Source organism: Zeugodacus cucurbitae, chromosome 4, assembly GCF_028554725.1.
Source record: "Zeugodacus cucurbitae isolate PBARC_wt_2022May chromosome 4, idZeuCucr1.2, whole genome shotgun sequence".
Classification (NCBI taxonomy): domain Eukaryota; kingdom Metazoa; phylum Arthropoda; class Insecta; order Diptera; family Tephritidae; genus Zeugodacus; species Zeugodacus cucurbitae.
This window is the reverse complement of record NC_071669.1, coordinates 11,835,479-11,863,144: the sequence shown is the minus strand read 5'-3', so window position 1 is coordinate 11,863,144 and position 27,666 is coordinate 11,835,479. Positions and strand designations below refer to the sequence as shown.

The following is a 27,666-nucleotide window of genomic DNA, read 5'->3' as shown; positions in this document are numbered from 1 at the left end:
GGTGGCATTCGTTTGCATAGCTCAACATGTAGCTAGAGTCATTTACCAAATCCACAATGCCACAGCGGTGCTGTAGTGGAGCATAAACAATTTGATGAATGTGTCCACTGGCTGATCCTTAACATGCCATAAATGAAGTTACGAAGGCACTACGTGGTCGACAAGCGTACAAATGTACATTTGGTTGTACATAGGTGCATATGTTTATATGTATAGACAATATGTATATATGTGCTTCTTGTTCGCCTTTAGGTGCCACATTTACGCCCACTTTCCCACACAGTAGCCATAATTATTTTGTACGCTTGCACGCCTTCGCCGCCTACTTTTGACGCTATTCCATTAGGGCTTACCTATATACATATATATATACTAACTAACACTTGTGCGAGAATATGAGCGTGCTGTGAGTGGTGTGGTAGTAACCATGTATGTGTTGCAAGCTTCGAGTTGAAGCTGTTTGCATATGTGTAAGCTCAGAAGCTGTGTATATACTCGCACTCATCCTCAAGTGCTTCAGCATCCATATATTTATTTACCTTGTGCTCAGGCTGTGCTGGAGTCACAGCTGCGCGTTGAATATGCGACATATGTGTACGAGTATGTATATTTGTATGTGCCACAGTGCAACGCGGCTTGCTGGCTACTAGTGTTTACAGCATCAACATTATTCATATTTCAGCAACGCTGCTTATCTGCGGCAATTGTTGGTGGCACTGCGGGCCACACAGTAGACAAAACATACGTGTGAGTGTGTGCCTGTGGTAGGGTCAAATGGACAGGTCGTGCTGCCACTAGTTGGCAGCTAGTTGCCACTGTCCGCTGTGCGCTGACAGTCAAGTTATGTCAGCACGCACAGATGGCTGCCACAGATTGTGGCCGAGTTGATGCTTTGTTGCCACTTGTGGGGACGCAATGCGGCGGCTGAGTGGGTACCTTTGTGTGTATGCAATTGCTGAAATTTCAAGGATTTCGTTGCTTCAGTTGGATTTATGAAGTTAATAAATTTTAATGATGATTTAAATATGATTTTATATAGCTTAAAAGGCTGGAAAAGGAGCTTTCAGGAAGCTTTAGAAATATGTTTAACATTTCTAAAAAATATTTTTATAATTTTCAAAATATATTTCAAATATATTAAGCAAGCTAAAATACATATACGCACATCCACAACTGCTTATTTAATAAATAATCACAAGCAAAGCTACTACTCCTTCGTGCCTTCGTTGGTTACTCATACGCCACCGCGCACCTACACTATTCTCCACACATACCCGCACTCTCATTTATATAAAACTTCGCTGAAAAATCATAGTTGAAAAACAACATTTAAGCTCTTTTAATTACTCTGCCACATCGTAACTGCTACGTTGGCATGCTAAATTATCACTAAAACAACAACAATAACAACAACCAGCAGAAATAAATACTTTAACAGTTAGTGCGTCAAGTGGCAGTTGCCTGTTTAGCTGGCGGCTGTCGGCATGTGTGCGCCACATTTGCTACCGTTTTGTGGCACATAGCACATTATAGTTATGCTCATGTGTGAAACTTTGCAACAATTATGGTGAGGTGCGCGTAATTCACACTTTTTCACTTTTCGCTTTCCGTTTGTGTTTGCGTTTTATGTCACTATATTTTCACCGTTTCACGCAAATAGTTGGACGCATTTAATTTTTCACTTTTTCACAATTTTAATTTGTTTGGAGTGTGAATATTATAGTTATGCTTTTAGGCATTTTGTGGCAAGTAAATTAGGTAATGGTTTTATCCTTCTGGCGTGGGAAGTTTGTAATTATTTTGGGTTGGAAAAAAGTTTTTTATTTGTAATTGAAATAAAGGTTATTTAACTGAAATCAGGTTATGTAGTTGATGGTCTTTCCATAAGGAACGCTATAGCTATAGCTACTGTATAGTAGTAACCTGTATTTTCTTGCGAAGTCTGTATTCAAAATCAAGATCTGCAAGGTCAGACAATATCAACCTACTTTTCTGAAATTGATCTCTGCTTCTCTCCTAACTCCTTTCGTTTTTATACTCTCGAGAAGGAAATCGGATTATAACCACGCCCACCTCCCATACAAAGGTTATGTTGAAAACTACTAAAAATGCTTTAATTCAGTAAGGAAAACCACCAGAAACCTTAAATTTCATTATAAAAATGGTACGGAAGAGCTGCACTCAAAATGGTTTAAAGAATTTTAAATTGGCGTGACTACGCCCACTTATAGGTCAAAAACCATATCTTCGAAACTACTCTACCAATTTCAATGAAATTCGGTTCATTATATCTTCCTAGCTTCCCAATGAAATGTTGTGAAAATAGCCCAAATCGCTTCACAAACACGCCTACTTCCCATATACCAGAACTTTGAAGTCGATCTGAATCGTTTACTTTTCAATATATAAAGTAAGAACTAGTGAAGATATCGGTGCAGAACTTTGCACAAATACTATGTTTATAGTGTGGCAGCCCCATTCTAAAAATCGTCGAACTCAGTCCATAAGTTTTCAAGACCCTATATATTGAATAAGAGGACATCAGTGCTTCTAACAAATTTTTTACCGAAAATATAGGTAAACCTCTCAGATATTTTGAAGAAATTCAGAGGGAATATGTTTCTTCTAATAATATGTCTCCGTGCCAAAAACTCATATAACTAATAGTGACACCCGAACTTAGCCCTTCCTTACTTGTTTTTTTTTCGATCTATTCTGCGAAAGTTTCTTATTACTTCTTTAAATTATCAGATAATGCCTTAAACCTTGACCTTTTATAGCTCTGAAAGCTACATATATGGCAAAGCCAGAAAAAGAACCTCAAGGAATGTGTAACATATTATTTTTTTTTGTAAAGATCCAATAAAATACTGAAGTATAGGTGAAGTTAAGTTTAGGTAATAATCGAATGATCTGCCAGGATTTATTTTGGACATCTCAAGTTCTATATTACTGAACTACTAGAATTGTCGTAAAAATTCTGTTTGCAAGATATTTCTCATAAATATCTTATACCAGCTCAATACCGCGATGGGATCTACTGAAGTTACGGGGATCCCTTTGAACACTAGAAAGACCGGTCCTTTGTGATGCCAAAGCATCTGGATATGGCTGAAAAGTTAATACCGATTCGTCCATTTTGTCGAAGGTATAATCTTCCAATATGATGCAACATCAATCTAACGAAATTTGGATAGCAGAGAAGACGCATTCCTCCAGACAATTTTTACAATAGCGTCCGGGAGCCGGTATAGCTTGAGTTATTATATAATTCGTCGAACTATCTTAAAACCACATATACTCAAAGCAAACTACTCATCCGATCTGGCGCTATCTTGAAATTTTTCAGAAGCCGGGAGCTTATAGAAACTCTTAGGATCGAACGTTGTTATTGTCTGTTTTACTGCGTCATTCATTTAGCTTAAGTTCTGTGATATGTATGGAATTTATTTCTTGGAGAAAGGCCTCTATTTCTCAATCTGTATCTGTAGGCGTTTCTGTGGGTTTCGAGACAGAAGACAGCTTTAACATTATGAACTAATAATTCATACGACGATTTTGATGTTACGAAGAGCCTTTCTGAGGTTTTCTTTTTGATACCGAAGGTGGCCATTAAGGTACGGAGTATCTTTTAACAGCATATATATAATATAATTTGAAGTCGTTTGATACAAAAAAGGAATTAAACTCCCGAACTTTGCTGAATTTGGAGTTGTTACGAGGTAGAAAGTCTATAGCTGTAACAAGAGTCTTATATATCGGTCCATAGCAGATAATGATAAGCCTTCGAGGGAAATTCCGCTCTTCAGAAGAATCGATTATTCCTTTGGAGGTGACTAGGAATGAAAATTTTATTGAAAAATGTCTAAATACGCACAACACAGGAGGGTTGACAGAATTTTATTTATGACGAATTTGATTACGATTTAAACCTAGCAACTGAACAACTACTCACACATCTATATCTATTATCCTTCACATGTGTGCTCCTTTAACCCTTTTGAGATGATTTAAACCGAAAATGGCAACTCGCCTGTCGGCACTACATCAACAGCGAACTAAAATCTAACAAACAATGGCGAAATGAGCATGTAATAGAAAGCGAAAATCGCAGTGTGGCAACAAAAACAAAACCAACACAATGGCCATAATTGAAAAACAGTGGCAAGCAGACTACTTTACAGCCTGTTCTAGGCATTTTAGGCAGGCGCTCGCAGCAAGAATGCCTGCTACATACAACTATAATGCAACGACTGACAGCCACAATGTCATTGCAATTTGTTGTTGTTGCTACCGTAGTTAATGCCGCTATTGCGCTTACAATGCGCGAACCAGCAGTAAACTTGCAAACAAGCAGTGTTGCAACATTGCAGCACGCATTCTTTATGCCACCGCCAAATGCGAATGGCAAACTGAGTGCCACATAAATACAATAGTGTTGCATACAAAACATAAATACACAAATTATACTTATATGTGTGTGTGTTTGCATAAGCATGCAACAATCAATTGTCATGCATTCCTGCTTGCGCTTGCGCATGTGGCAAGTTTTGCGCCGATAGTTGCAGCAACTGCCTGCAATCACCTCACAGTGTGTGTGTGTGTGTGTGTTGCAGTGTCTTTGACCACAAAATAAGAGCAGCATTTAGACTTTATCCTCTTTGTTGTTGCTTGCCACTGTCGCACTGTGTCCTGGCTGCACTACTCGCCAGTTGACAGCCGCCTGCTGCGCGCAATGCAATTGTCACAAAAGCCAACGCAGCGTCAACTGTCAGCCAGCTGCATCGATGTGTGTATGTGTGTGTATCCGACAGTTGCATGCATCCGCTTACACTTCCTTCCGCCCACCCAGCCATACAATCCTGTCTTTTGTGCTCATCCCTGCCACATTCAGCGCGCCAACCAACGACCACGACGACGTCTATCATCCACTTTTATCTCTTCAATTCCAATTCAAAATGTCTATAACGAGTTTTTCGCCAACCTTAACTGGCTTTGCTGGCCGCATGATGCGCCAGAGTTTGTTGCATGGTAGCTGGCTAACTGGTTGCATGGTTTATCGCATGGTTGGCACTGTTGGCTCATCAATTGCTTGATTGTTGCAATGTCTGCTGTATACTGAAAGGAGAATTTCATTTGAAATTGATTTTTATTTAGTTTTATATAATATCATGTGTATATATGTATATATCAGTATTCTTCATCCGTTTCTTTTTTCTTTGCTTTTCTGTGTCCTTCTTCTAAAAATAACTCTCCTCTGCATTTGTCATATTCGTATATTTACTGTCTCATGTGAAAAAGAGCAGGTGTCTTTGGGGTTTCAATGTAGATTCAATCAAAAATTTGCATTTAATCTGGTAGAAAGGAGAATCGTATGATTAATTGGATTCGAAATAATAAAATTACAATTGGTATTGTTTTTTCTAAACTTTTTACTTCAATCGTGTAAGTAAAACTCTTGCTAATACTATAGACTTATAGCACATTGCATATATTTCGACGATCCGCCAACTGTCCAAGTGCAAAATATAAATCTTGAAAAGACTGAAATAATGTAAACTATTCTTTGAATTTTCGCTCAAAAGATAGATCTCCATTTCAATGAATCACTCGAATAAAACCGGTTTAACTTCGAGGTCTTCTCGAAATTACTATATTCGAGATTGTAAAAGACTCGAAAATGAGTTTTAGAGTATAACCTTAGTGACGAGAATAACCCGCAAATTCTCTGATTATCTGGTTTCTGAGTTGAGGATGTCCTCTTCCAATCAAAATCAATAGAAGTCAGTCATCCATATTTCACCAGTACCCGGTAATGAGGAGAATGTCCTCTGGGTCCTTGGTTGGTTCTATTCAATTAAAATATAAAATTTATTTAGTTATACTGCCCGTAGTTAGTTGTAAGGCAGCCTTTTAACCACTACACCACTACAGTATTTTTCAAGCGGAGGTGTTTGCTATTGGGAGAGCCGCAGAGCTAGCCCTCAATACAGCAGCCGGCTACTCCAAAGTCAATATCTATGTAGACAGTCAAGCAGCAATCAAGGCAACAACCTCGATTTGCATTTCGGCCAAAAGTGTTTTGGATACCACGGTGGCAGTGGAGAAAGTTTTTAGGAACACATGTCTTCACTTCTACTGGGTGCCAGGACATAAAGGCATCGAAGGCAACGAGATTGCGGACGTAATTGCCAAGAACGGTGTAAAACTGTCATCCGGAAACGCGACCGACATTGGCAAACCCATGCCCGATGACCTGGGCAGGGGCATGACAAGAAAAATCTTAACTCGTTGGACACGGCACATGCCTACAAAATGGGACTTAGGGATCGAGATAACTGCAGGAAATGTCAGAAGCAAGGTGCAATAGAAACAATGAAACAGCTCCTGTGCACTTGCCCTGCATTGTCAAGGCAACGTCTTCGCTAATTAGGGTCCTCACAATATGAGACTCTAGAAGAGGTATCGAATGTGAAGCCACAAAAAATTTTAAAATTCGCGTCAAGTGCAGATATCCTAAAGGATGACTACTCCTCTTGGACAACGTGACGGCACTCCATTTGGTATCGCAAAGAACCAAACTAGTCTATGTGTGGCGTATTGGCCTACCAGTATAACCTAACCTAACCTATTTACCTAATCAAGTCGAATAATCATTCATCTTGATCTCTCTCTATTCGAAAACTAAAACCTCACCCACTATTTTCGTCTGTCTTTGCATCGGTTAGTGAATATTTCTTAATCATAAAATCATCATAGCAGTTGTCAACTTAATACTAACGTTCTTCTCCAGAAAAACAACAAGGTTCCGAACCTGGCATTGCATTCACCGATCTGGAAGACCTCAAAACATAATAATTTCTTGAAAATTGGGCTTTGACAGAATTAAAAATTTAAAGAGGGCATATCTCAAGTTCTTCTTTTTCAGTTCAGTTTTAATTAAGAATCAGTTTTAGGGCTTCCAGATAAATCGAAGTATCGAACATATATTTTTTTATATATTTTATGTGTAAAAGCTTGGCGTGTGTTAGGTCGCAAGATACCACGTAGATCCAAGAAAGATCTTTACGTTGTTATATCGCTTCAGCCGAACTTCACACGAGTAAATATTACAGTATTCCGTTAGATGGCGCACTAAATCGTACAAAAGATATTGTTGATATTCTTCGGCTTCTTCATTACAAAATATCAGGAAATAATTTTTCATTTTTACTTTCGCAAGCATTCATTGCTTTCAAACGCATTCCCCCAACTCTTCACGTTGCTCTTGCAAAATTCTAACTTAGTCCGAATACTACTGGGAATCCATTCCTATTTATTAGTTAGTTGCATGTAAGAAGCTCCATTGTAAGCGCACTATACCGGTTCTGTTGCATATCTTACACAATGCACTTTGTTGTTATTGTTATTGGTACATTGACGCATTCTTCATGGCAACACAATGGAAATCTCAAATGTCTTCTTCTACTACTACGGCTACTTCATGGCAGTCGACAATATTGTGTTGCATGCGAATCGATTGAGTCGCCGCTGTGAAATGTTGCCACACAGTTGAAAGTACATACAAACAGTCATACTTATAGATTTATTTATAAATCATGACAGTCGCTATTGTGTCCATACTGTGGCCAGCAGCAGCCGTACTATGAACTAAGCGCGCTTTAATGTCATGTTATTGCGCGCTCTTTAAGTACAACTTGCAACGGCGTTGGCAAATTGTGTTCTTTTTTTATTATTGTAGTATTCACTCGGCGGCAGAAACTTAGTTTCGCATTCAGCTGATTTTGTAAGCAGTCATTAGTCGTTTGTCAGTTTCCCCAGAGATTTCGTGTTTCATCTTAAAGACACACCACACCACTGGCTGTGAAACTGTTGCGCGCATTTATTATTTCTTTTAATTTCACATGTATGCCTGCAGACGGAATGCGAAATGCACGTTCTTCATTTCATAAAAGGCAGCGAAAAATTAAAATATAATAAAATATATAACAAGTACAACTTTAGTGCCACCACTTTTGCCTCCGGCCATAAACCCGCAAAAGCTGGCTTGTAGTCCAGCAATTATCAGCAATAAAAAATATGTGAAAATCTCATAAAAAATCTCACATAAAACTCTCGGTTTCGTAATATTTTCACATTCATTTTGAGTTTGTAATCCAAAGCTACCGCTTAAGTCACTTTATTTCCTTGTCTTCAACAGTGCTGAGCAAGTAGTTTTTTATGTCTACAATTTTTTTGCATTACACTCACTTTGCCATCACTGTCACTTTACAACACTGCTTGCTGTTGCGATCTACTATTGTAAAATTTTATTTTGCCATTTAAGCATTTCAAAGAATACATTTAAGTTTTTATTATCGCTTTCCAAGATTATTTTGCGCGATCGTAAAATGTTATAGCGAACAAGTAGATATTACGAGGAGTATTACACAATGCAGATTTGATACTCTAGTAGAGTGCGAAAAGATTATATTAAAGAAGAGTCAGGAAACTTAATTGGAATGAACAGTTTGTTTATATTTGCTCTAGATAGTTGTTGTAATAGCCCGCATAATGATAACATAGCTAAAAGAACTGCTCGTTCCTCCAATATTTGTTGAGATAGCAACTGAAGTCACATTGGTACGAGATATTTAGACCGGCCGTCTTAATCCATTCACTCCCATTGTACTCGCTTGGGTACAGAAAACCCATTCGATCCCATTGTATTCACTAGGTTAAAAAAGAAACATAATTTTTTCTGTACCCTAACGAGTACAACGATATACTATTTTCAGGAAATTGTGAAACCCTATTGGTCCCTTTTGTAATTATCTCGACCTGGTCATACAATAAAAGATCGATCTAGAATTTATCGAAATGTTATAGAATCAATTAGAAAACCATTCGACTCATATCCATTTTCTAGAAAGCTGGTCCAAAGCAAAGTTGTTTCTGAGAATATAAATTAAACTATACAGACGTAATATGTTTTAAACTAGTGTATATCTGATCGGAAAATGAGAGTTGAGATCTTCTAGAAGAACACTCCATAAAAATTACGAGGGCAAATACAGTCGAGTAAAGTAGTCACTTCATTGACAAATTTGACATGAGAAGTTTTGTATCTCGAACGCTCTCTTTCCGTAGGAGATTGAATGTGTTGATACCAGTGATATCGAATTCCGTATTATAATACTGTTCTCCACGATTATGATGTCGAAAGAACGACAATTCATTGTAGTGAAAGTTCCGTCAGTTCGTATCCTACATGATCTTAATGAAAGCACCATAAATACCAATCCCCTAAAATGCTATCGCACAGAATTATCAAGGTATAAACAATCGACAATTATTTCCATGGTATTAAGGTTCTATACCCATATTGTTTAACGGTATTTATATAAAGGGAATTTATCATAGCTATTATATAACCGCGTAAGTGGTGTCTAAGCCAGTCAAGAAGAAGAATTTATCATAAATATCTCGAGCTTACAGTTTAAACAAGACCCTCACCCTCAAAATTTTCAAATAATTCATAAGAAATCTTTTAAATAAAACATAATCTGAATATGTTATCTTATATAATCAAGATTTCTTGAAATGTAAACTTTCTTCCAAATTTCTTTTCTTTTGTAATGTATATGTATATAACTACTTATGACCATCTTCAAAGCTGCGTTTACAGCAAAATACTCATATTTAACTGGTAATTAGTCTCATTAATTGTCGGTACTACTGCCTTTGATGACGCTAACCAGTTGTATGCCTGAGTAAGAAATTTCACTTGATGTTGGTTTAACTCATTAACTGCATAACTAAACATTCTGAAGTGACACTGATGGTCCGAGAATTTTTTGGTAATTAATATGTCAACATACCGGTATTTAAACCGGACTAGTGGCTACTTTAGCAGACAAAGAAAGCTGCTGATGAAGCAATTAGCCGAGGAGAAAGTAGTTAATGACAAAAAATGTTTTATAAGAATGAGAAAAATCAGGCATTAGACAAAAAGGTGAACAGTTGAGAATGCTGTTTTCCAAGATTGAAGACAATGATAAGTAAGATTGAAGATTAAGAACTGTCTTTGAGAAGTTTTGAGCTAATTGGACTGTAAGTTCAAAACAATGATAATAGTAAAGGAAAGTAAGATATTATAAGTAAAATTTTTCTATGAAAATCTAAAAGCAATTAGAAAATGATTATAATTAAGAAATTGAAATGTTAGCTACATCATTAAGGTAATAGTTGTCATTCAGTACCTAATAGGTCTATGTAACGCTGAAAGCAGTGAAACTATTAAGAAAAAAGCTGAATACATGTTGAGATCTAGGTTGCTACTTTTTGTTGGAACTCATGAATCAGACTGGTAAATAACTGACCGTCTAGTACAAAACTCCTGATTTGTAGATCAATTTGATGTAGGCAAAGCCATAATATACCAGATTTAAATCTTACTTATTGGCTAGCAAGGTATAAGGAAACTTGCTGATTAATAAAGGGAATCTCAAAACGTTTTATTACAATTTGTACGTAACGGTATTCGCATGTTTATGACGATCTATAGTTTCAATTCATTAGCTTACCCTACTGTCGTGATCTCAGTGTTGGGACTTGGCGGCGTTCGACTTTTTATGAACTGTTTGTACATTATACAAGATGATCCGAGTAGAAATAACGAAAATTATTTTTTCAACTATGGAGGAATATCTTCAGAGAATGTCGAGTCACAACTTCGAAAATATATCGAAATTCTTCATTCCACTTTAAAAGTCCAAAAACTGTTACTCAACTGAATTCATACTGATGAGTTTGAAGTGAATCTTCTTTGATACTGATTCAGAAAATGTAGCGAAGATGATGACATAATAGTAGTAATTGAAAGTGTTCATGCTTATTAGAAGTCTTCCTCTTTACTTAGCTTCCAGAGCTTTATACAAAGCCCACAACAGTGGCAAATTCTAAGCCAAACTAAGCAAAATAGCTGCCAATTGCATTTGACGCACAAGTGGAGTGTAGGAACACGTTGAACGCATGTCAAAATTGACAAGCGTTAAATGTGGCGCGTTAGTGACAACTCCTTCTGAAGTGTGGCTTGTCATGCTTGTTGCGCTGTTGTTCTTAGTGTGGCACGATGTTACCGTACATTATACTCGTATGCCTTGCATACATATATTCCAGCAATTGGCTTGTGTCATTAGGCTTGCGCACATATTTATTTGCCTGACAGTTGAATTGTCACATTTGAAGTGTTGGATATCGAGTGCTTCACTGATAACGTTGACAGTTAAGTAAATATTTATTTGCGCCACGACAACACAGAGCGAGAGACTCGAGTGCCAAGCAGTCAGCGCTGTAAATTTATAGTTTGAAATTTACTGTGTAAGCAGCAACATATCAACTAAATAAATATTACTTTATATTAAGCAAATAAGACACATAATGAATACTGTGCAATATATATTTGTGGCTCTGTTAGTTGGTAAATACAAATAAAATTCTTCAATGGCAACAATAACCATATGAATGATATTACATGGCGCAAGGGAGCTTCGTACGATGCACAGTGCTTCTCCTGTGATATTTATGCACTGTTATTATGCTTATGCTATGCTATGTAAATGCTCCATTTCGAGTGAAAGTAAATATTTGCTTTAACACATTGGATAAATAGTAGTACTGGCGGCGTTTGTGACCGACTGTGGTGGTTGTTATCAATGTTGATTTGAGTGGAGTCGAGAAAGTATAATATTTTATAGCTTCATTTTATTTTAAATCTACAGTTTAGGGAGTCAATTCTGGAGAATTCAAAAAATTAAAATGAATTTTGAAAATTATGTTACTGAAAGTGGACTAAAAATGTCAAGCTAAGACGAAATTTTATATAAAAATAGTGCAGGCCACTTAAGAAAGTAAATAAACTTTTCTTGCTTTCGATGAACTAAGGATGAAACACCTAGGTTCTGAAGTCTTCAGTCATCGAAATTGCAGAAATTTTAGTAGATTTGTGATGTGTGATAGGCTCGAAACAATATATGAGGATTTAAAATAAAAATTTTTTGCACTATAAAATACTTGATGTATAAACAAGAATAATGATATTCAATCTTATACTATATTCTATTCCTGAGTCGGATCGCTGATTTATGGTTTGATTAACATAAACCTTTTCCGATCGAATCTTGAGAAATTAATAAAATTAGAATACAGGGGTTAGCAACACTCAAACTTTTTTAAGCAATATATTATTCTGTTCCTCAAATTTAACCTTCTTCTTCTTCTACTAGGGTTAGTTAGAAGAGTACTCTCGAAAACATTTGTTGTATCGTAGAATCTTGAGCTTAACAATCGGAAATTTCGAATGACAAATATCACCCTTTCGCTTTCTTGCTCTTTATTCAATGCTTTATAAAAAGTGTTGCATTGATCGGATTTAGTTCAAATATGCGCCGTTTCGTTCGATAATACCTCCCCTCGTAGAAGCACCAACCTTATTTGTGAAGAACTCGGATAGCCACTTTTGACAATCCTCTTTTGAGTTCAACTTTACACCACCAAGGGCGTTCGCCATGGACAGGGACAGGTGGTAATCTCTTGGCGCTATGACCGGGCTATATGGTGGATGCGAAATTCTCCCATCCGAGCTCCCGTAGCTTCTGACGAGTCATCAACGAAGTGTGTGGCGATGTCCTGGTGGAACACTACCCCCTTTCTGTTGGCCAATTCTGGACGTTTTTGGTCGATCGCCTGCTTTAAGCGATCCAGTTGTTCGCAGTAGATGGTAGAAGCATCTGACCAGGTTTTTTGGCGTTGTGTGGTGACTAACTATCCTATCTATCTCCTATCTCCTGGGCGATGGGATACCACTGATATATTCTGGATTCTCTACGTGAGCTCTATAGATACCTTTTTACGACCTTCGCGTCTTCCGCAATGAGAAACTATTTCATATCATCGTTTGCTCGAACGTGATTTCATATTTTCTATGTTGTAAATCTTTAAACCTTTCGAAACTTTATCTTTCCCAATATTCTCGATGCTATGTTTCTCAGAAAGTATAGTCGATCCAAAGAAGGGAGATGACAAATACTTCGATTGCAAATATTTTTCCAACTCTAAGCTATATAATTCTTCTTTGATAACATTTTCTACAGAATCAAGATTTTAAATTCTTATAATGCGTCATCACATCTCACTCGTGTATGTCACACCATTTTTGTCGTATATAACCATAATAACGCCGCTTCAAACTGTCAGTTGCGTGCACGAAGTCAAGTCATCACAGCGCTTCAATGTGCATTCATTCAACGCTCGATTGTCACTCATACGGTTGGCCTATCAGCAACTGCGGCTGTCGCCATCAAATACTACGCTGTCACCTCTTAAACAAACAAGAAGACGCAACTTATAAAAAACAAAATCTACAGATGCAATAAAACTTTTATCTCTCGCCAACAAATCGCTTGCAGCAACAACGTCATCTTAAATACACAAATATAGTCAGTTCACGCATTGACGCGCGGCTTTCCGCGACCTCTCTATGCTGTAGCTTCCAACTTGAAGGCGTCAAAGCATTCTTGACAATGTCAATACTTGACTTTTGCCTTGGTTTTTCTCGTTGCAGTGGCATCAATACAAAAATATATATACCTTATGGTTATGAAGGAAATTTGGAGAGAACTCCGCTGTTTTGAGATCTCTAAAATAAATTATAATTATGTTAAGCGCTGAATGAAACATTTCATTAAGAAACTCTGTGGGAATGTTCGAACACTTCTATCGGGCTCGGGTTAACCTTAAAAATACAAGCTCGTATTATAGATGACGAAACTCCCTTAAAGAAAAGGTCGCTCTGGATCCTAAAACCGATACAGACTTTGTTTTAGAGACTGTAGTCATTTACAGAAAACCTCAGGGATATATATATACAATAATAATCTGAGATAGTTGACGGAAATGCATGAACTTGAATAAGAACTTTCTTGTATAGCCTTTCTGACTCTATTTTGGTTATTCAGGGCCATTTAGAGAGAGTTCAACTAGAGTTTCGGTTACAAATCATGTTCCTACTTAGTCGAAACCGATCTAGCCTCTAAAAATATATGGATTAATGTAAATTGTAGAACTTTAGACCACTGTAGCCCATTTATTATTATTTCCTACAACATTTCATTTATCATTTCTCAAAATTCTCTCTTTCCAGGCGACATACTCTCCGGCGTTTGTTTCGTCGGTCAACTGGATACACACTCACTCGGCGTCTTCCTCATACTACCGCTTTGCATTTATCTCTCGATCGGCGCACTCTTTCTACTCGCCGGCTTTGTATCGCTCTTTCGCATACGTACCGTTATGAAGACAGATGGCAAGCGTACGGATAAATTGGAACGTCTCATGATGCGTATCGGTTTCTTCTCGGGTCTCTTCATATTGCCAGCGCTCGGTTTTCTCGGCTGTCTCTTCTATGAATATTACAATTTCGACGAATGGATGATACAATGGCATCGCGATATCTGCAAGCCCTTCTCCATACCATGTCCACAGATGCGTCAGGATGGTTTGGAGTCAAGGCCCATCTTCCAGATTTATATGGCCAAATATTTGTGTTCAATGTTGGTGGGCGTCACATCGAGCGTGTGGCTGTACTCGGGTAAGACGATGGTCAGTTGGCGTAATTTCGTCGAGCGGCTGCAGGGGAAGGACCCACGTACGCGTGCTCAGGCCTATGTTTAGTTTAATTATTATAGTGAAGAAGATTAATATTAAGGTATGTAAATGTTAATGTTTGAGTGCTTTTCTTTGAAGTTGTGGCTTTTTGTGTGAATGAGTGTAGTTTCTGAGTGAGTGTATTTTGCGAGTGAAAATTTTGAGTTTTTATTTTTATTGTATTTTTTTTTACTATTTCAGAAAAAACTGAAAATGCATACTGCTCAATAGCTTAATTACACTCAAATTTTTGAGTGAAAGCCAAAATGTTAGGTTATGTGCGTCTATAAAATTCCTTAAGAAATGAGATTATTCCTCTTACTGCTTATGAATGTGTGTGTAGTTGAAATTAATTGTATTGTCCTTGAAACTGTATTTATGAGTGTTATTTATATAAGTGTGCGCTAAGTTTACTCATTATTTGAGTGAGTGTTTTTGTGTGTAATGTAATTGAGCCATTTTATTGAAACTTTTGAGTGCAAATGTTAAAAAAAAGTACAGCGTGTTAAAAAGCTCAGCGATTCCCAAATTTTATAAAAGAAAAAATAATCAAAATTAATTATTAAGTCCAATTTTCGTGTCTAAGTGCTTCAATTGTACGTATTACTACTATTATTATATAATTTAATTTGAATTAAGAGTGTAAAAAATTAAGTGCAGATCTTTAGTTTGTAGTTGTAAAAGCTTTACATGTGCCCTAAAGATAGTTGTAAAGATGTAGACAGTTAAATTATTATGTCATGAGTAGATAGAGGAGGCAGTAGAGGAGTTCAAAATATAAAAATCAAGATCATAAAGGTCAATAGACTCTTCAAAGCTGATTCAAAAGTTTTGGGTATTTTCATCAGAGATATTACACAAAATGAACTGTGTTTCACAAGTTCATAAATGTTATTGCTTTCGTAAAATATATGCCACAGTGTTTGAAAGCTTAGTTGTTTTGTTTCTCGAGGTCAATAAACTTTTCAAAGCGGGCACAAAATTTTTACGTCGCTCCATATGTCAGATAACACCTAAATAGCGTTGTTTCACAAGTTCATAAATATTCTTAATTTTGACTAATGATATACTACTGGGGATAAAGCTTTGTTGTCTTTAAAGTGGACTGAAAGGTTGTAGGTCTCTACATTTGTCAGATATTACAAAAAAAAATTTGTTCCACAAGTTCATAAATATTGTTAATTTTGACTAACTATATACTACTGGAGATCAAAACTTCTTTGGACCAAGATGATTTATATATTGTATATATTTTCGAACCTTCCTTCCAATAACGCTTTATTTTCAAAACCTACTCCGTTGGAGCAGAAATTATGGTCCGCTCACTAGACAGCAAAAAGGTGAATCAGTAAACTCTAATGTTTCACTTTGCTTAATGTTTCTCTAATTTTTTTTATCATTTTCAAAAATCTCTTAACTGCCTTCTCTTCAAAATTGAACCTAAAAACTCGAAAATTAAAATTTAAGAAAACTGAAAAACTACAACTGACTTTCCACTACAACAAAGAAACCTTAAGCGAAACGTCCTCCATGTGCTAAATATTTAAAAATATATTTAAGAACAAATGTTTTGTTATACTAGACTTAAGCTGGGACAAAATAATAAAAAAGTAAAAGATAAGAAAACTAGTTTAAAATATTTTTCTCTTTAACAAATAAGCTTGCATGTTAAAATTTAAGGGCAAAAAAAAATTAAAAATTAAATAATACTACAAATTAATAAAAAATAAAATAATAGCATGTAAAAAATAATAATTTGTTGTATAAAAATGAAAATTCAATTGATTTTTGCAGCAGTGACGTTGTAGTCATAATTTTAAGTTTTCCTCGCTCAAAATATTTGTAAAGAAATCATATTTACTAAATTTGAAAATATTAAAATTAACACTTCTTTCAACAACAGGCACAATTGATAAACGATATTTATAAATTAATACAATTTAAATTTATTTAAAAACAATATTTATACATTTGTTAGTTTCACAATGAAAATTTTGGGAATACATTTTCAGACAAAATTTGATTAAAAAAAAAAAAAATATGAAATTATTTAAATTATTTCATAAACAAAATTTCATTGATTTTAATACAATTTTGCGGTTTTTGCAGAATCTTTTTTTATCCAAATTTTTTTTTTTGAAATTTTCAAAACTACTTCAAAATCAAAAAAAAAATTAAAATTACCCCTGTCTTTTCCTTTAATAAAAAAATAAATTAAGGTTTCATTTGATATAATTCATACAATTTCACTTAAATTCTTCAATATTTCATTTTGTCTTAAATGAATCCAATTTTTTGGTAATAAACTATACAACATTTAACTAACTTTATTGTATTATACATATACATAAATATATAATGTTAAGCAAATGAAAATGAATAAATAAAATAATTGTATTGTTAAAGGCTGAAAATGAAATGTGTTTAATTTTTATAATTTTTCTATGATAAATAGCACTCTGACATCCTCCATACAGTGAACATACAATTCTTCATCGAATTACTGAGATATTGAATCATATACTATGCTACGTAAATTAACCGAATGCTCATGTCAAAAATCCTTTTGCTTCAGGTCTTCTAAAAATGTCACTTAAACTCTTGAATATAATCCAGAGGGAGCATTCTTTACGATCACTTCTGAAGGCAGGAAAGGAATCGATTCATTCGAATGAAATGTAAAACGAAACGGAGTGTAAAGCAAAGATTTTTATAGTATAAGTGAACTCCAGAGGGTCGTAGAGCTTCTATGTTGTACAAATATGAAGAATTAATCCAAATAGATATTATCTACTTACATTGCGAAGCTAATTGTTGAAAACTGTGAAAATACTATACATATAGTAGATGAATGAAAATTTTAAAACAATTTAAAAGTTGTCTTCGATTAATCTAAATAAATTTAAAATAGCATAATAGCGTTTTTAGACAGGAGCTAATTGATAAATTAACCGACCTCTGTTCGATTAAAATACTTATTAAGATCGATTTACCATACAATATAAAATCTTCATTTATTATACTCTCGCAACCTGTTGCACAGAGTATAATAGTTTTGTTTACATAACGGTTGTTTGTGTCACCAAGAAATATAAGAGTTAGATATGGGGTTATATATACATAAATGATCAGGATGACGAGTAGATTTGAAATCCGGATGCCTGTCCGTCCGTCTGCCCGTGCAAGCGATAACTTGAGTAAAAATTAAGATATCTTAATGAAACTTGGAACACATGTTCCTTGGCACCCTGTTGCTTTCGAAAATGGGCAACATCGGTCCACTGCCACGCCCACAAAATGGTGGAAACCGAAAACCTATACAGTGTCATAACTAAGCCATAAATAAAGTTATGAAAATGAAATTTGGAACATAGGATCCCATTAGGAAGGGGCACATTTGGATGTAATTTTTTTGGAAAAGTGGGCGTGACCCCGCCCCCAAATAGTTTTTTTGTATATAACTCGCAAACAAATAAAGCTATATAAACCAAACTTTCTGCAGTCGTTTCTTTTAGCTATTTCCTTATACAGTCCAAAAATGAAAGAAATCGGATAATAACCACGCCCACCTCCCACACAAAGGTTAGGTTGAAAATTACTAAAAGTGGGTTAACTCCCTAACGTCAGAAACACCAAATTTTACATAAGAAATGGCAGAAGGAAACTGCACTGATATTTTTTACAAAATGGAAAATGGGCGTGGCGTCGCCCACTTATGGGTCAAAAACCATATCTCAATAACTACTCGACCGACTTCAATGAAACTTGGTTTGTAATAGTTTCCTTACATCCCAATGATATGTTGGGAAAATAGGCCAAATCGCTTCACGACCACGCTTACTTTCTATATACCAGAACTTTGAAGACTATCTGAATCGTTTACTTTACAATATATAAAGTAAGCACTAGTGAAGATATCGGTGCAGAACTTTGCAAAAATACTATGTTTATAGTGTGGCAGCCCCAAAATCGGACCATAGGTTTTTAAGGTTTTAAATAAAGTTAAATAAATAAATTGCGAGAGTATAAAATGTTCGGTTACACCAGAACTTAGCCCTTCCTTACTTGTTTTTTAATGAATTTTATTGAATTTTAATCGACTTGCAAATGAAATGCAACTCCGCGTCAAAAACCGTTCTTTGTCTGCGATTGGCTGAATTTTTTGATAAAATTTAGATTTACGGTAGATGACGCTGCTGAAAAATATTAATCAGCTAATGAAACTTACCAACTTGTTATGAAAAGCAAAAACAAACGTTCACCAAACATTGAGCGGTAGCGATTTCCATTCACAATAACGTGCCGGTCTTAATCATCGCGGAGGAAGTACGATCCAATGACGTCGACGACCCATTAGTAGCACCTAACCAAAATTTTTTCGGGATGCATAAAGTATATTTTGCTTATTGACATTAAGCCAGATATGAGCCTCATTATAAATCGGACTTAGCGCTCTTAAAGTTGAGGCCACTCACTCGTAATTTTGGTAGAAAAATTAAAAATTTCAACTCGTTGTTGGATCGTATATCTTTACATGATGAAATGTCAAACCTTACTGAAGAGAACTGTCAAAAGAGCGGGAAAAAATGTACCATCGTTTGCTGTTGCTATCGGTCTTTGTAGCCCTTTTGAAGAAACACTTTACAATATAACGGTACTTATTAGTTGGTAAACGAAGTAAACTTTTGGTTTTACACATACAAATAATGTAATAATACTTTGCAGACAGGAGTTACCATCACTCCAATATATAGACACATATACAGAGAAATAGTAATACCAACAACTCTTGAGCCAAAGTTAACGGATTAAAGCGATGTAATAGCATAATTACACAATTACAAAAATACATGAGCGGTATTATATGTATAGATGTGTATTACATTTAGTCCACGAAAAAATATATCTTACTGCATACATATATAGCATCTTAGGGCGAACAGCCGCCTCTACAATTTATGTAGAAGAAACCAACGAAAGCTTAGACAGCAGCAACAATGATCAAATAAGCTAACAGATTAGCGGTCAAAGCAGCTGCTGGGCTCTTTGACAACCCTTGAAGCTGTTTGCCGAGTGTCTGCTCAAAAGCTCTGTGTTGGTAGTCTTCTCTTGACTGCGAGTGCTCACTACTCTGCAACATCCTTAGTTAACAAGGTAAAGGGTGATTTTTTAAGAGCTTGATAACTTTTTAAAAAAAAAAACGCATAAAATTTGCAAAATCTCATCGGTTCTTTATTTGAAACGTTAGATTGGTTCATGACATTTACTTTTTGAAGATAATTTCATTTAAATGTTGACCGCGGCTGCGTCTTAGGTGGTCCATTCGGAAAGTCCAATTTTGGGCAACTTTTTCGAGCATTTCGGCCGGAATAGCCCGAATTTCTTCGGAAATGTTGTCTTCCAAAGCTGGAATAGTTGCTGGCTTATTTCTGTAGACTTTAGACTTGACGTAGCCCCACAAAAAATAGTCTAAAGGCGTTAAATCGCATGATCTTGGTGGCCAACTTACGGGTCCATTTCTTGAGATGAATTGTTCTCCGAAGTTTTCCCTCAAAATGGCCATAGAATCGCGAGCTGTGTGGCATGTAGCGCCATCTTGTTGAAACCACATGTCAACCAAGTTCAGTTCTTCCATTTTTGGCAACAAAAAGTTTGTTAGCATCGAACGATAGCGATCGCCATTCACCGTAACGTTGCGTCCAACAGCATCTTTGAAAAAATACGGTCCAATGATTCCACCAGCGTACAAACCACACCAAACAGTGCATTTTTCGGGATGCATGGGCAGTTCTTGAACGGCTTCTGGTTGCTCTTCACCCCAAATGCGGCAATTTTGCTTATTTACGTAGCCATTCAACCAGAAATGAGCCTCATCGCTGAACAAAATTTGTCGATAAAAAAGCGGATTTTCTGCCAACTTTTCTAGGGCCCATTCACTGAAAATTCGACGTTGTGGCAGATCGTTTCATCATTCATGATGAAATGTCAAAGCATACTGAGCATCTTTCTCTTTGACACCATGTCTGAAATCCCACGTGATCTGTCAAATACTAATGCATGAAAATCCTAACCTCAAAAAAATCACCCGTTACATACATATGTATATTTATAGGTTTCACATAGGATTCCTATCGTCTACCTCAAATTTACCTCCCAGTGTGTCTTTTCTACACTTTTTCATTACTTTTCGCCTTTGCAGAATCCACATGAAGTTACTTGTAGTTATTTCTGTCGTTGTAGGTGTATATAAGTACATATATATTTATATGTCTGTCTGTTCGCCACCTTCTGCGGCTGTTTGTTGCCTTTCTTACCCATTATTAAGGTCATAAAGTAGACGGCTATTTTGTGATTTGCGCAGGCTTTATATTATTATGAGTATTACACTCGCTGCCATTGCGGTCGCTTTATGCTGCTTTGTTGCTACATTTTGTGGCAGGACCTTTTTGTGCGGCCTGTTAAGCTGACTATATTACTAGGCTTAATTATACTTAACTTCAATTTGTAGTTTAATAAAAATTTGCACGTTGAAGTTTAATGAATTTAACTCGTCGTAGTTTGTAATTTGCTTAAGGCTTAGACTTAGTGCAATGACCAATATTTCTAGTGATGCTTACTTACTTACTTATTTTTGTGGGACGAAAAATAATTTTGCAGACTTTTGATGGCTTGAATGGAGTACTTTGTAGGTTAAGCGACTTAATAGATCGCTTCTCATTGAGAATTGAAGTAGATGGTGAACCTACTAATAAGTTGATTCAAATTTGCTTAAAAATACTTTTACGATCTAAAGTTATCGTTTTTATTATTTTTGCTCTTTATTCAATGCTTTATAAAAAGTGTTACAGTGATCGGATTTAGTTCAAATATGTGGCGTTTCGTTCGATAATCTGCTTCCATCTCGACGGTAACTTCATAATACTCCCCCCGTAGAAGCCCCCCTCCTCATTAGCGAAGAACTCGGACAGTCACTTTTCAAAAGCCGCTTTACACCACCAAGGGCGTTCGTCATGGACAGAAAAAGGATGTAATCACTCGGCGCTACTGGCCATGGTGTCGCTTTCACCCGCTCTGAATCGTCGAAACCATTCCTCCGCAGTTCGAAGTGATAGAGTACCATCCCCCAAAACATCATTAATCTCACGGAACGTTTCTCTAGCGGATTTGCCTTTAATGAAGGAAAACTTTAAAATAACGCGTCTTTTGGCGTTAGTGAACTCCATGTTTACACGTCTATAACTGTTGAACGCAAAATCCAAACTAATCATGCATAGTGTGGGTTTTGTAGATTATCTCAAAACCTTTCAAAGATGTTTACTATTGCCAGATAAGAGCTCTGCGGCGCTTTATACATAGCCGCGAAATTCAAATGACAAAAAGGCGGAAAGGATATTTGCCAACCTAATATTTTAAAACTCGAGTAAATTTTACAAATTCAGCTGCAAAGTTTTTAATGAGTTGCTCATACGTCATGTCGCACCCACTATTTGGTAGTAGAACTTCAATGAAATTCATGAGTAATTAATATCAATGATAAGGTTGGAAATATAGTGCAAGACTAAGATTTCATTCCACAAAATTGTTTTCTGTCTTAACTTTTTTCAGATACATATAGTCTACAGTAATATCATCTTGTGACTCATCACTTAGTTATACTTAATATATTGCTGTCTCAAAACAGTAATTTTACATTAATAAACATTATTTTATATAATACTAATCGACCCAATCGAATATGATACAATACTATCGGTTCTAATCGAGATTTAGATCGTTGTGAAGTGTGGTTAGATATATAGAGTGAGATTTTAAGATTTCCATTGGGTTTAAAAATTTACAAATTGAGCTCTGAAAATGGAAAAAGTAAATCGTATGTATTTTTCGCTTTTAAATTTAAATTCATTTTATCGCAAAAAACATTTATACATATTGAACCTTAAAATTGTTATTTCAAGTACTAAAACCCAGTATTAAATTATTTGTATGTCACAATGTACCCCCAGCTATGCTCTACTCTACAAAATTCAATGCGCAAACTTTCGCTGTACACAAAACAAACAAAAGAAAAAGAAGAATTGTTCGACTATCGAAATAGAATTTTTTGCGCAGCTTCTAAGCCCGAGTAATGCGCTTTTGGTCGAATAATACAATAAGTGAAATGAACCAGCAGCTAAATAGAAGAAAAAAGTAAACAGAACAAAAATGCGACAGACAAAGTTTGTTGAGCAGAGAAAGACACAACAAATTACAAAAGCCAAAAGTAATACAAACACATATGTACACACATACATATAGATTTATATACCAATACATAGCACCATAGAATGACTAAAGCCCTAAACTGAAAAAAAAATCGCAAATGAAACAAGTGAAAGGCACAAAAGCGCGCAGACTTGCCACGGGAGCGGGCAGAAATCGCCCAAAATGCAATTAAGCAAAAGCATTGCGGACACAACGAGCACAAACAAAAATATTTGTTGGCCACAAAAATGGCTCAAGGATATTTGCTACAGCAACAAGACAAGTAAATCTAGATACGCTTGTGTGCTAGTAGATTTGGTGTACGACGTGGGAGAAAGGAGTAAATGTCAGTCCTACAATTGTATACAAATACAAACACATGTATGTATGTATTTACTAAAGCTTCTCCTTATGTGCCCCTAAGCCTTCTGCCACTTTCCATCTCGTTCTTAGTATTAATTGTTGACTGACTGTACAATCTCTGTCTGCGATAGTATGAAATGAAGCAGCGACCATTTAGCAGCGCATCAAATGAAAAAGCAATTAAAGGCACTTAAAGTGTTTGGAAATGATTTTCGTAATGTGCTCGTAAATCTTTCAATGTAGAGCTAAGTGGGTATAATGAGAGTATTGGCTGCTAATATGTTGGAAATTTATTACGGGTTAAATTTTTTGCTTAAGGGAGGCTTAAAAAAATTTGCTTTTGCTTTATGCATACAGAGCTCGATCTCGAAAGTGAAGACCCTTCGAACTTTACTTCTTTCTTGACAACCTACCATATCAAAGCACAAGGCCCTGGTCTTCAACACGGGTATTCCAAAAACTGATGATCGAATATCAGATCTTCAGAATGAATCATAGGTTAGGTTAGGTTAAGTTTGTCTGGTAGGCCTGCAGGCCACGCATAGACCAGTTATAGTCCTTGGCCATACCAGATGGAGTGCCTTCACATATTCCCTAAGTAGTAGAGTCATCGTTTATGATACCCGCGCTTGACGTGAATTTTAACAAAATTCCTCGTGGTTATATCCTCCGGGTGTCGACTGAACAATGGGTGGTCTTTAGCTGTCTATGGCGAGCGAAGTCGTAGTAGTGCAGGCAGGCGCCATCTATCTAAGGCTAAAGTACTCACACAATCCACTATTTTGGATTGCTTTATATGCAACCTCATAATGCGATGGAGGTGTGAGTACATCGGTCATTGCCAATGAGGTGGCGGTAGGTAAAAAACGCTAAGGGTAGGGGCCCCCGAATTTTAAAACTCATCATAGACGCCAAAGAATCATAATCCGGAAAAAATGTATCGCTCCGTTTCCTGAACAATTCCAAGAGGTGCGTTAAAAAGAATGATTCTCGAATAGTACATCGGGTCGACAATAAGTGGGAGTACTTATGGTGTCATTTTAGACGATATTATCTACATATTCGAAGTCTGGATGAGCAGTATTCACTTGAGAGATGTGAAACAAATGCTTTGATAGTTCATTTGGAAAGAATCTCTCTTAAATATTTTTGGAAAATATAGCTAAAGTGTTAGTTTCCAGCTAGAAATAAATTGAGATATGTTCCATAGACCCTACTATTCTGAGAACAGTTCGTCTGGACCAACAAGAAATATATAAGGGCCTGTTCGAGGCAATGTGTTTTCTCCTACCAAGTGTCTTCTGATATCAAAATATCGAACTCGAGACCAATATTATACTATTAAGAGAGTATACCGCTTAATATACGTAAACCGGATATATACTGAGAAACGTTCTCGTCTAATCTCTGATATATTTTAATGAACAGTCTATGAAAGTTTATAAAAGCAGGCTTTAAACATAAAACAACGGGTGATGGAAGGCCGCTGGATTTAGGTTAACATATTTCCGCGAAATCTAGAATCAAGCTACACATAATGAGCCATAAAGCAACAGGAGAGTGATAACTAAGCAAAGTTAAGTCCAAGCAAAAACGCAGTAAAAATACATATTACTTTCCACAAGCAGCGAGTTGATGTGGACATAAAAGATAAATGTAATATTGTTAGCAAATATGTATGTACATAGATATGGACGAACATTAAATAGGCAGAAAATACATAAATACTCGCGCAGATAATTGCATAATCTTTGTGAAAAAAGGCGCGTGTGTGCAGACACGGCGCAAGCACAGAGCTGCCACAGCGGGTGTGGTTGCAACATATGGCGGCCGACTGCCGCGAGCTCCATGGCGCGCATTCTACAGAGACGCTGCGCATAAAGTGCGTAAGCTTATGAGCATTCATGCCTATAAATGGCGTAAATATGAGGCGTGCCCGTAGAGTTGTAAGCGATAATTGAAATTCATTACTGCAATGGGAGAACATATGGACGGTGCCAAGAAACGAGTTTGGCTCCATGTAGAAATAATAATAGGAAATATTAAGAGTTTTATGTTTAATATGTTTTGCTAAGTGAGCTAGTAAAATGTCCAAACTTTTGCAGAGAGAAGAACTGTCTTGACCTCTCAGGCTTTTTTTAGAAGTATGCTTAATATTTTAAACGACGTTCCACTAGTCTCAAGTGGTTGTATGACTTTGGGAGTGAGATAGTTCTATTTCTCAGTAGAAATTGGGTAGTGATTTAAATATTTCTTAAACCATAGATTTTGTAAATATTACGATACCATCAAATGATCAAATCATGGAAAACATCGAGTTAGACCGGCATGTGGCATCTCGTGACATCGCCCAGGAGATGGGAGTTAGTCACCAAACCCCACCACCACTGGATACAGAAATTTGGTGCCGCATGAATTGACGCAAAAAAGAATTGGCCAACAGAAAGGGTGTAGTGTTCCACCAGGATAACGCCAGACCACACACTTCGTTGATGACTCATCAGAAGCTACGGGAGATCGGATGGGAAGTTTTATCGCATCCACCACATAATCCGGACATAGCGCCAAGTGATTACCACCTGTTCCTGTCCATGGTGAATGCTCTTGGTGGTGTAAAGTTGAACTCAAAAGAGGCTTGTGAAAAGTGGCTGTCCGAGTTCTTCGCAAATAAGGAGGGGGGCTTCTACGTGGGGGGGGGTTTATGAAGTTGCCGTCTAGATGGAAACAGATTATCGAACTAAACGAAAGATATTTGAACTAAATCCGATCACTGTAACACTTTTTATAAAGCTTTGAATAAAGAGCAAAAAAGCGGAAGAGAGATATATGACAACCTTATATAAGCATATTCACCACATGGTGAAAAGTCAAAAGAATTCAGAGCGACTTAGAGTTTCCAGCAGTGCAAATAAGTAATCTCATTTAATTAACCGTTGCTGTAAATTCGAACAATAAAATCCAGAGACGACTACATCTGTCGGCTTACTTAGCTAGCTTTTAACTAGTTCCACAATTTATGAGGTAAAACTGTATTGACATTTATTTTAGTGCAGCGTCCATTAGCACTCTTCGTATATGCGTTTATATTTTCACTTTGGCTTTTTTGCAATTGTTTTTTTTTTTTTCAATCTTGTTTTCTTTACAAGCATCCTTACTCCTTTCTTCTATCACACAGCCACAGCCAAGGTAATGCCACATTTATGAGCTCGTAAAAATTACTAAACCATAAATATGTAGACTTTATAGTGCCACCCAAAAAGTGGATTTTTATAGTGTTGTTGCATGTTGTTGCAGGCGGCGCATGCGCTGTAAACAGTGACAAATGAAACGCTGAAAGAAAAGTGAGAATGAAAGGATTTAAGGAGTAATAAAATTTAAACGACTAATACTTGTGTCACAGTTAAAAACTTAATGGTGGTAAGACAGTTTTGGTTAGCAAATCAATAAAATTAAATACAAAATTTAAACCTCGGAAACAAAAAATATATATTTTGTTGCAAAATCTTGTTTGAAGTCTCATTGAAGAGCAAGAAATCCCTCAATTTGTATTATGTTGCTCATAATTTTAATGCGCAATTGAGCCACATCGAGGTGCCGCAATGACGTGTTTATCCAGTTATTTGCATTGACACATATCTACAAAGTTTACACTCATCTGGTGAAATGTGAATTTTAATACCTTCCTGCAACGGTTTATGCCTTCCGCGCTAGGCAACGTGTTGCAATGTAGTTCATACGTGCGACTCTTAGAGTCACGATTACAAAGCCACGGATTATGACTAAGTAAGTATACATAAACTTTGTGTTCTACTTACTTACTTCCTACTTAGACTCTAACTTTTATTGCTTGGATTTATTGCTAAAGTAGCAAAATGTTGTTTATATAGTTCATAGTTTGTTGCAAACTCGGTTTAATATTATTACATCCTATTCTCGTAATTTTGTTATAAATGGATTGGTGTCACACTGTTAATCTTAGTCTAAAGTGTCGCGGAGGGAATCTCAGAAACCTAAGGATTTCACACGTTTTACCCAAGTACTATTGGATTAGAGATTTTAGATCTTCTCGATATCTGTCCGAGAGGCGGAGTTATCATCACTGAATTGGATAAGGATAGACTTTCGTGGTCTTGAACTTTTTTCAAAGACTCAGTGTTACTTTTGTCCTACTTCCTATTGAAGATCAAAGCCTCTGGGAGAGAATCTCAGAAACCTAAGGATTTCACACGTTTTACCCAAGCTCTGTTGGATTAGACCTCCTCTAAAATCTCTTCGATATCTGTCCGAGAGGCGGAGTTATCTTCACTAAATTGGATAAGGTAGCCTCTAGTGGTCTTGAACTCTTTTCTAAGCCTCAGTGTTTCTTTTGTCCTACTT

The 27,666-nt window shown here is 36.3% G+C and overlaps 1 protein-coding gene across 1 annotated transcript in view; it reads left to right on the top strand.

Moving 5' to 3' along the window:
* The window catches only part of LOC105209941 (frizzled), a 165,906-nt gene extending 149,750 nt beyond the window's left edge, over positions 1–16,156 (top strand). Inside the window, exon 5 of the mRNA XM_011180615.3 lies at positions 14,183–16,156. Within this exon, the coding sequence (XP_011178917.1) occupies positions 14,183–14,712 (530 nt within the window). The 3' untranslated portion in view covers positions 14,713–16,156. The remainder of the gene's footprint in view (positions 1–14,182) is intronic.
* The last annotated feature ends 11,510 nt before the right edge of the window (positions 16,157–27,666 follow it).